Source organism: Silene latifolia, chromosome Y (assembly GCF_048544455.1).
Source record: "Silene latifolia isolate original U9 population chromosome Y, ASM4854445v1, whole genome shotgun sequence".
Classification (NCBI taxonomy): domain Eukaryota; kingdom Viridiplantae; phylum Streptophyta; class Magnoliopsida; order Caryophyllales; family Caryophyllaceae; genus Silene; species Silene latifolia.
The window spans coordinates 305094848-305105775 of NC_133538.1; the positions used below are offsets into that span (position 1 = coordinate 305094848).

At 39.8% G+C, this 10928-nt stretch overlaps 1 protein-coding gene across 1 annotated transcript; it reads left to right on the top strand.

Moving 5' to 3' along the window:
* The first annotated feature begins 5916 nt into the window (after nt 1-5916).
* Nucleotides 5917-7545, top strand: LOC141631082 (uncharacterized). Its single transcript, XM_074443803.1, has 4 exons — nt 5917-6578; nt 6666-6809; nt 6903-7248; nt 7336-7545. Exons 1-4 carry the CDS (start codon nt 5917-5919, stop codon nt 7543-7545), a joined length of 1362 nt encoding a protein of 453 aa, XP_074299904.1.
* The last annotated feature ends 3383 nt before the right edge of the window (nt 7546-10928 follow it).

Consider the following 10928-nt stretch of genomic DNA (forward strand, 5'->3'; position numbering starts at 1 on the left):
TATTTAGGTTTCGGAAATAAGTGTTACGTATATTCCTATATAACGTAACTTAGGTTTTCAGAATAATCATGAAGTTTTACATTCAATTTATCAGTTCTTAATCTAGTTTTTATCATTCGTTAATTAGGGTTCTAAAGATTGTTTCGTGATCAATAAAGTTCTCCCCGCTTTCGGTTTTAGATCTTTCTCTGCAATTCCTCTTCGGTATTCTTCTGTTCAGTTTCATTACTTATTTTATTCGTAGTATAGGAATTGCTAGAATAGTCTCCCGAAAGCCAATTTATCGTTTTATGTTAATCGCTTATTTCGTCGTTTTAATTATGAATTCTTCTATTTTATTAGTCAAATTTATTGTTGTTGTTATTTCTAATATGAGTAGCTAGATTTCCTTCGCTAGGATGTGAGGAGATCTATAGTGTAGACGGCTTAGGATGTTGTAGGATTGTTTAGGTCGGTAATTCCTTTATCATAGTTGTTTAATTGCTACAATTAATAAGGAGACCAAGAGGAGAATTATTAATTGATTTGGGAATTCTAGACCTAGATCGTAAGATTGGAATAGAATAGACCTAAAACTATGATAATAAGTCTACCCTTGAGACCGAAAGGCAATAGGAATTTCTTGAGACCAAAAGGAGATAGAAGTTGCAGACTTAGTTACACTGACCAGAACGAAAGTTAGTTAGTGTGATCCAGGGAGGGAATTCGGACCAGAAAGGGTGTTTCTGTTGTGAGTGGGACCGAGAGGACTCGTCATTTACCTGAATACCGCACTCATATCAGACCTACTTTGGATCTATACCGTCAAAACTGTAGTGAACCGATCGTCCTAGCTATTTCTCTATCATTGTTTTCATCTTTTTACAGCATTTTATTTAACTTGCTACTTAGTTTCAAACCAAATCAAAACCCCCTTTTTAAATTTTTACCTCAATAGATTAAAAATTAGCAAACATAATTAACCTTGTCTCTCTGTGGTTCGACCCGTACTACCACTAGCTTCTGTTAGTTTAGTTCGGTATTATAAATTTAAATTTTGATACTAAACGACAGTATCACACTCTACTACTTGAGTTGTACCTTGGTTGGAGCTGAGTTGAATTACTCGCCCATAGAGAAGATATGTCTTTCTTTGGTGTTCGCCATCCAGAAGTTGAGGCACTACATGCAGGCGCATACCATACACGTGGTCTCAAAAGCTGATCCAATCAAGTACATACTCTCAAGACCAGACTTGTCTGGAAAACTTGCGAAATGGGTAATGTTACTTAAGCAGTATGACTTGGTGTTCGTGCCTCAAAAGGCTATCAAAGGTCAAGCTATCGCCGACTTCTTTGCTGATCATCCAGTGCCAGCAGAGTGGGAAATTTCAGATGACCTCCCAGGAGAAGAAATTTTCTATGTGGACGTCCTACCTCCATGGCAAATGTACTTTGACGGTGCTGCAAGGCAAGATGGAGCTGGAGTTGTATTCGTAACTCCACAAAATCATCTTATGCCATATGCCTTTACACTCACTCAGTTGTGCACAAATAATATGGCAGAATACCAAGCTCTCATATTCGGTCTTCAAATGGCGATCAAAATAGGTGTCAGGGATATGGACATATATGGAGACTCAAAGCTGGTGGTCAACCAAGTCCTTGGTGAATATGAAGTGAAAAAGGAAGACTTAATTCCCTACCATCAACAGGCATTACAACTGCTGAATCAACTTGACGACATCCATGTTGAATTGGTCATGTACCAAGGAGTGCCAATAAGTTGGCTGACGCGCTTGCTAATCTTGCAGCCACTTTGGCACTGGGGGCAGAAGAGTCTATGCAAGTCCCAGTCTGCAACCGTTGGGCAGTATCTTTGCTTGAAGGGGAAGAAAATGTAGACACAACCAACATGATATGCGTCTACACAGCTGATGAAGATGATTGGCGTCAGCCTATCCTTGATTTCTTGGACCACCAAAAATTATCTGATGATCCCAGACACAAGGTTGAGATACGTCGACGTGCTCCAAAGTTTATTCACTATAAAGGGACGCTCTACAGACGTTATTTCTCAGGCCAATGGTTGAGGTGTCTAAGCAAGGACAAAGCTGTTGAAGCAATGCATGAAGCTCACTCTGGAATTTGTGGCGCTCATCAATTTGGGCCTAAACTTCATGATCGCGTAAAGAGAATGGGGTATTAATGGCCAACCATGGTACAAGATTGTATGGACTTTGCGAAAAAATGTGAACCCTGTCAGTTCTACGCAAACTTCATACACCAACCGCCGGAGCCGTTGCATCCTACTGTTTCTTCATCGCCCTTTGAAGCTTGGGGACTTGATGTTGTGGGACCTCTTACTCCAAAGGCCTCAAATGGACACGAGTATATCCTCGCTGCCACTAACTACTTCTCAAAATGGGCAAAAGCCATTACACTACGAGAAGTGAAGAAAGAAAATGTTGTGGACTTTATTCGAACCCAAATCGTCTACAGATATGGTGTACCTCAGCGTATCACAACTGACAATAGAAAACAATTCTTCAATCATGTGATGACAAGTCTGGGAGAAAAATTCAAGTTCAAACAATACAAGTCATCCATGTACAATGCTCCTGCAAATGGTTTGTCTGAAGCCTTCAACAAGACCCTTTGCAACTTACTGAAGAAAGTAGTAGCAAAGTCAAAGCGAGATTGGCATGAAAGGATTGGTGAGGCATTGTGGGCGTATCGTACCACATACAAAACACCTACTCAGGCAACCCCGTATGCATTGGTGTATGGAGTATAGGTCGTGTTGCCATTAGAATTGCAGATCCCTTCCTTGCGCATTGCCATTTAGGAAGGGCTCACAGAAGATAAAAATGACAAATTGCGTTTAGCAGAGTTAAAGGCTCTCGATGAAAAAAGATTAGAAGCTCAACAAAAACTCCAGTGCTATCAAGCAAGGTTGTCACGCGCATTCAACAAAAAGGTGCGCCCTCGTTCTTTCCAAGTAGGAGACCTTATCCTTGCGGTACGAAGACCAATCATCACCTCTCACAAGCCAGTTGGTAAATTCACCTCTAAGTGGGATGGTCCATACGTGGTATAGGAAGTCTACATGAATGGTGCTTACAAAATTGTGGATGAAGATGGCGTTCGTATAGGCCCAATCAATGGGAAATTTCTGAAACGTTACTATTCTTAAGCCCCAACAGTGAAGGCTCCTAAGCAAGAGCGTAAACTGCATGTCAAGGCTCCTAAGCAAGAGCGTAAACTGCATGTCAAAGCTCCTACGCAAGAGGTTAAACTGCATAAAAAAAAAAATCTCCAAAAAAAAATCCATCTTTTATGAACTACGTCGGCTTGATTTTGTGAAATACACTTTGTGCTTCACAGGTACGTAGGCAGCTTGGCTGAACATGTAGCTCAAGTGCAGCCAAACTTCCAAACAAAAAAATCCATCTCTTGAACTACGTTGGCTTGATCTTGCAAGTTTTCACCCCTGGTAGCTTTGCAAATACGTAGGCAGTTTGAGCAAACACTTTGTTCAAGTGCAGCCACACCAAAAAATTTAAATAAAAATAATTACTCCTGGCCCGCAAGAGTTTAAACTGTGAACGGCTAAATAAATAGTACTATGAGTATTTGTTTGTATAAATAAATATGATGGAATATAACACGCTGAAAGGATGATATTATACATAAACGATTAAGACAAAAAAGTATTTTAGAAGCATTTAGTCCATTAGGTTAAAAAAAAAGATGGATGAAACAAGGATGAAATCTAGATAATCTAAAAAAAAAAATCTAAGTGCTTATCGATCAACATCCAGAGAAGCCCGCATATCTTCCAATTCAACTCTTCGCTCTTGAAGTAAGGCTTCCTCTTCAGGACTCAAAACAGGGATATCGTCAAACTCGGTTAATTCTCTCTCAAACTTCTGAAGATTATCTTGCAATGAGATTAAAGATATATCTCCAGCTTCTAAATTGCTTCGCAATGTCTTTTCCTTCTCTCGTGCTTGCTTGAGTCTAGCTTCAAGATCGTTTATTTTTTCCCGAGTAACAGAAAGTTCCACAGCTTGCTCTCTATTCTTTTCTTGCGCCTTATCATGAAGAGATTTGGTATCCTCAATCTTTTGATGCAACTCCAGCCTTTTGTCCTCTAGCAATGCAGGGTGATGACACTTTGCTCCTGCTTCTCGAGTGCAAGGTAAGCATGGACCGCACCCACATAAGAATTCACTCACGCCTGTAATGAAGAACAATCACCTTTGAGTTGACGAATGCCCTCATAACACACGTTAGCCTTCATTGCCTCTTCCCCTACATTAGAGAAACTTGCATTTTTTAATTCTCCCAAGACCTGCAAGCGGATCGCGTCTAGTGCTCTGTCAAAAATCCCCTTAAGTGAAGGAGGTGGACGAAATGAGGCTTTGGAGCACGTAGGGAGTGTGGTAGGCTTAATGGTATTGTTAGAAGGTTAAACGTCTGCCTTCGATCGTCAGGTTTGCAAGGAGGAGACACATGAGTTGAGGCTGGACTATCCACGACAGTCTGACTACCATTGGCAAACGAACTGTCAGTTTGGCTCCCCTGAGATGTTGGACCAGAAGAGTCTTCTACGATTATTGATTTATTAAGAATCATAAGCCCCTTTCCCTTTTCCAGGCTTCATCTTTGGTGGACGATGCGGAAGACGATATTCCGGAGCAAGGGAGACTATCTCCAAGGCACATTGACCTTCCTAAAAAAAATGATGATCAAGTAGGGAAATAAATAAATAAACAACGATAATCACAAAAGAAGAGAAGCTGACCAGTGTCTGCAAAGGCATTCTTGATGCACTCGACACCCCCTCAAAAATCTGGGTGTCTAGTCTAGCATCATCTGCATCCAAGACATACACTTTTCTCTTGCCACGACGATCATGTTTAGGGTCAATCTCGGAATCTGAATCTTTGTGGTGGTTGTCCTCAATATGGCCTTTCGCTTTAGGGATAACAACTTTGGATTTTAGGTGTTTTGTGTGGTGAAGAAGTTGAAGGCTCTGAAGTGTGGTTTAAAAAAGCTTAATCGTGAACAGTTTGGGGACATTGAGAATCTCACACATGTTGCTGAGATATCTCTGGGTAAACTCCAGGAAATGCTTGTCCTGGATCCTCTGAACCCTGAGATTTGTCAGGCTGAAAAGGATTGTGCAAAGGAATTGGGGGAACTTAGACAGTCTAGGGAACAATTCCTGAGACAAAAAGCAAAGATGGAGTGGTTGAAGTTGGGAGATGATAATACAGCTTTCTTTCATGCTAGTATTAAGAGTAGAAGGGCTAAGAATAGGGTGTTCCAAGTGAAGGATATGACTGGACAGTTATGTTCTACCTCTGAGACAGTCCAACAAGCTTTTGAAAACTACTACATTTCTCTGCTGGGAACCTCAAAAACTGTGAGTCCTATTAATAGGAAAATTGTACAGCATGGAAAATGTCTTAGTGTTGAGCATTGTGAGGCTTTGCTTGCTCCTGTAACTGGTGAGGAAATTAGAGCTGCTATGTTCTCTATTCCAGGAAACAAAGCTCCTGGCCCTGATGGGTATAGTAGCCAATTTTTCAAGGATAATTGGGAATTGGTTGGAGGGAATATTATTGAAGCTGTTAAGAACTTCTTTTGCTATGGGAAACTTCTTAAGCAGTGAAATGCCACTACAATTACCTTGGTGCCTAAAGTGAATGCTCCTGAAACTGTCCAGCAATTTAGACCAATTGCTTGTTGTAATACAGTGTATAAATGCATTTCCAAGGTTCTTTGCAATAGAATTAGTCTTGTTTTGCCTGACATTATTAGCCCTTCCCAGGGAGCTTTCATCAAAGGGAGGGATATTGTTGGTAATATATTAATTTGTCAAGATTTGATAAAACTTTACAAGAGAAAGAGTTGTTCTCCTAGAGCCATGATGAAGATTGACCTGCAAAAAGCCTATGACTCTGTTGAATGGGAATTTGTGGGTCATATGTTGGAAGCCTTGGGGTTTCCTGAGAAGATTTGCAGCTTGGTGATGCAATGCATCACTACCCCCTCTTACTCTATATCTCTGAATGGGGAGTCCTTTGGGTTTTTCAGAGGTAGAAGGGGTCTCAGGCAGGGGGATCCTGTCTCCCCCCTCATGTTCACAGTGTGCCTTGAGTATTTGAGTAGGGTGCTTATGATGGTGCAAAAGCATACGAGATTTAATTTCCATCCGTTGTGCCAGAGGATCAAGTTATCTCATTTATGCTTTGCAGATGATCTTATTCTTTTCTGCAAAGCTAACAGGGATTCTGTGAGCTTGATGATAAAAGCTTTTGCTCTTTTCTCTAGGGCTACTGGGCTAGTGATGAATACTGGTAAGTCTAGCCTGTACTGCAATGGTATTGACAATCAGGTTCTCAGGGATTTGGAGCTTATTAGTGGGATGAAAAGAGGACATGTTCCCTTCACTTACCTTGGGGTCACTGTCTCACCTAAACGTTTATCAGTTATGGACTGTAATAGACTTGTGGACAATGTTGTGGATAGAATTCGGGGGCTTGGTTCTAGAAAACTATCTTATGCTGGGAGGACTGTCCTGATTCAGTCTGTGATGTGCACTCTCCATAGTTATTAGGCCAGGATCTTTATCCTTCCTAAGACTGTGATTTCAAAAATTGAAGCAATTTGTAGATCTTACCTGTGGCATGGCAATGATTCAAAAGAAAACCATGCCCTTGTTTCCTGGGAGAATGCTTGCAAACCCATCAAACAGGGAGGTTTAGGGTTTAAACATCTCCACTTTTGGAATGTTGCAGCTGTAGGGAAATATGTCTGGTGGGTTGCCCAAAAAGCTGATCATTTGTGGGTGCGGTGGGTTCATGCTATTTACATTAAAAATTGTAACTAGATGGACTATGCACCTGGCAGTGGCAGCAGCTGGACTTGGCGGAAAATTTGCCAAGTCAAGCATCTTATGAAACCTTTCTTCTTATCTCTTGCTGGTTTGGAGCATTATACAATTAAAGCAGGGTACCAATGGCTTAAACCTGATGGGAATTTGGTGTCATGGTACCCCTGGATGCTGAATAAGTGGATTATCCCTAGACAATCTTTTATCATCTGGCTGATTGCTCATCAGAAGCTTCTGACTCAAGACAGGCTGGTCAGGATGCAGATCATTTCTGAAAACAAATGCTTCTTATGTGGGTTGCAGGAGGAGAATCTGAATCATCTGTTCCTTGACTGCCCATTCAGTAGGAAATGTAGTGGCCTGGTTTCTGAATGGTGTTGCATAATTTTCCCCATGCAGCACCTCATCAGTTGGTGGATTGGTTGGAGGCAAGCATCTTCTTGTAAATAGAAAGTTGCTGCTATGATTCTTGCTAGTCTGATGTACCATATATGGCATAGCAGGAATTGCAGCAGAATTGATGGTTATGTCTTTAGACCTCAGGTTGTTGCAGCTCGGGTAAAGAATGATGTTCAAAGTCGTTTAGCACAATGTAATATTCGTAGTAAAAATGCTTCAATACTAGAATGGGTGGAGTATATCCGTTGTAATGGAGTCTGATGCATGAAAGACTCGAAAATTGGCTTGTATGGGACTATTGATTTGATTTAATGAGAACTTACATTTTCCCAAAAAAAAAAACTTTGGATTTCAGGGGCACTTCTTGCTCTCGAGGCTGATTTCTAGTATCCCCATGATGATCACACTTCTTAGTCTTGTGGTCACTTCCGGTACTATGCACAAGAATGTCAACATTCTTTCTTAGATCCTTCGGGTAGAGTTCCTTCCACCATTTATTAAAACCAGAGGTGACATTCTCATCCCATCTGAATGAAGGACTGGGAAGGTAAACGCGAGACATGCTACCTGTAAACAAAAACACTTGCCAATATTTCAGTGCCACGAAGCATGTGACGTCAGGTTTGTTTGAACCACGACTCAATACGCCGGGAATGTCTTGACAAAAGTCAAATTGTCTACTAAACCGATGGGCATTATAAGGTTCAAGGTGAAGCCCATTACTCAGACGCAAACACAAATAGGAGGAATAAAGGGATGCAAGATAGTCGAGCCCCAGGGCATCAAGGTCACCATTGTCTAACAAGACATCTACTTTGTGTTTATTTAACATAAAACACTTTGCATCAAATTTTCTTCCCTCATGCATGAGTTTTCGAGCTTCTTCAGGCTTTGCATTCCTCGCTCCAACGGGACCTGAATACTTAGTCATATGGGGACCTGTCGGTGATGGATTTATCGCATGATAAGTGTCAAAGTAATTTGCAATCCACCCGTATAAGTAATGTGCCGGGAAGAATGACCTGGAGTATCCGGGGTTCATAGACGTGGCTAACCCATTCAAACCTTTGTAAATGCTAGCTAATACAGGAATCGCCAAACTAAAAATTCGACCTTCTGCCATCATACTTGCAATCTCGAAGGTAGCTGATCTAATTAATCTGTCGCTATCTTCCGGCAAAACAAATATGCAAAGCCAGCATGATAAATGCGCGGCTAAATAAATCTTTGGCCGTCGGGAATCATTGCAACCAAGCTTTTCAAATAAGGAGTATTCTTTCTCTGTCCATTCATCAGATGTTCGGGGTTCAATCTCACCACTTGGATTCTGGGTTGAAGCTGGAGGATTTTTGGTGGTCCTTTGCGTTTTGACAGGAGGAGGATATACAACCTGTCTTTTGCACCAAAAGTCAATCCATTGCTGAGCAGAAACTTCACCCTTGTCCTTTGATTCCTTCACAAGGTAGTGAAACACAGTAAACAAGAAAGTGCACCTAGCAGGGACAGTCAAATTCTTTTCTTCAGTCGTTGACTTTAGGATGCTAAGTTGAGGCACCGTTTCATCATAAATCTCTCCCACAACAGGGAGACCTCCAAGTTTCTTTAGATCCCACAGGGAGATAGAAAATCCGCCTTCTAAAGTATGAAAGGTATTAGTACCAGGACACCATACTACGAAGAAGGCACGCATGATATGTAAGTCCTTATCATAAGAATATAAGGAAGCATAGATCGCTTGACAGATAGAAGCAGTCGAAAGGATGTCACTAAAGCGACCAAGTACATCTTCAGTCCACTCCCAATACTTCGGCATGTAGATCGATTCCCCGTAAATTTCCAGGTTGAAGGATCCCCATCTAACTTTTCCTGAAATGATTCTGCGCCCAAGTAACTCATAAGTATAATTTGTACCAGGCTTCACTTTAAGGTTATTTTTTAAAAGGTAGCGTGAGCAAGCGTCTGGTTCTCGAGTGTCAAGCTTCATGGACATTTCATTTAGCAAAGAATCCCTTGTTAGACTGGCTGCTCCACCTTCCAGCATACGAAGCGATTTGCTTGTGAGAAAGTAAGTTCCAGATGCAGCATCTTGATCCTTGCGGTCAACTACAGAAAGATATATATCGCTCCCCTTGCGAAATTCCTTCAGGTACACCATTGCAGCCCTGCAAAAAGGACAAATAGAAGTAAATATAAAGAATATGAGGAGATCTTTTACAGGTCCGAGAGACATCAATTCAAGAAGTGTATTCATCCGGCAGGTCTCATGGAGAAAAGATGGGGTCTTTTTGTGACTTATTCCATCCTACCTACAATTTGGTAGTAGGAAGACGGGGTCGTTTGAGACTTAATCCATCTATGCTCTCCCCTTAAACCCTAAACACAAGAGCTGTATTTATAGTCTAGTAGCTTGGAGGGCAAGACGACATATTCTAGAATATTCTAAGATATTATCACATTATTTTCTGATAATTATCTCTAAAATACAAAAGATATTATAAAATAAATAGATACCAAAAATATGAAATTTCGGTGTCTACAGTTAGGTCAAGGGAAAATCATGAATTTTATTAAAAATATTGATATTTATATATTATGTTTGAAAATATAGTTAAAATATTATTTTTTTATTACTTAAAATTAAAAATTCAACTAAAAAGTCAATTTTATATAACTTTTATAATATTTAATAATAAAATAATTATTAAAAAAACTTTATTTTAATAATTATATCAATATAATTATTGTATATGATGAATATGATTAAAATAATAATTGTAAATATATTTTACTTTTCTAAAAAATATTTTTTAAATTAAAAAAATCGTTTAAAAAAGATATTAAAAATTATTTCTTGACCCGTATTCTGACCCTAACCCGACCCGTATCTGACCCGACCCGTATGATCCGACCCGCCCGACCCGTTTGACAGGTCTAGTTGTGATGATTGGTAATCTTTGTTTAGTCCTTTTTATTGAATATTTTCAGTTTTCTTTCTTGAATTATTTCTTATTATAAATTACTAGAGTTTGATTTACTCTCCATCTTAGCCTAGGAGGGTTTATCATAGTCATATGTCTTGCTTAAAAAGGGATTAATTCAAGAATTTAAGAGCATATTTCATTTGTTGATGATAGAAATGTGGTTGAAAATTTTAATTTTTTTTTTTTTTTTTTGATTTCTTCTGAAATCTGAAAAACATTTCTTCTAAATCTGAAGTTTCTTCATTATAGTTTGGGGTCTCTTTATTTCCCATTAGAATTATTTGCATATTTTAAGCACATCACCTTGTTCCCTCTTTCCTGTCGGAACTAGTCCCCTTCTTCACCTTGGAATCCCCTTTGTTTTTGGGGAACTATCTCTGTCTTTGATCCCGTAACATCAGGCTTTTTGGGGGTTTAGCTGTGCTACTTATCTGTCGTGAGCTCGTTTCTTTCTCAGCTCTTTCCGAGTTTGTTTTGTGGTCCGTGAGTTTTCGGTGTCAATGTGTTGCTTTGGTCTGTTCTCATGTCTTTTGCATTTTGGTGCATCATCCTGGGCACATCCCCTAGTATGACCAGTTTTTAGGTGAGAAATTGTTACCATTTCTTATGTGTTTTTAGTTTATCATTCTTTTATTCTTTGTTAGGGCTTTGGGTGACTTCTTC

Excerpts from the sequence above, each read along its gene's own strand:
- LOC141631082 (XM_074443803.1), top strand. The coding sequence starts at position 5,917 with ATGATGAAGATTGACCTGCAAAAAGCCTATGACTCTGTTGAATGGGAA. Across the intron at positions 6,810-6,902 it reads GCTGTAGGGAAATATGTCTG|TGGCAGCAGCTGGACTTGGC; the intron begins GTGGGTTGCCCA and ends TGCACCTGGCAG. Across the intron at positions 7,249-7,335 it reads GTAGGAAATGTAGTGGCCTG|AAAGTTGCTGCTATGATTCT; the intron begins GTTTCTGAATGG and ends TCTTGTAAATAG.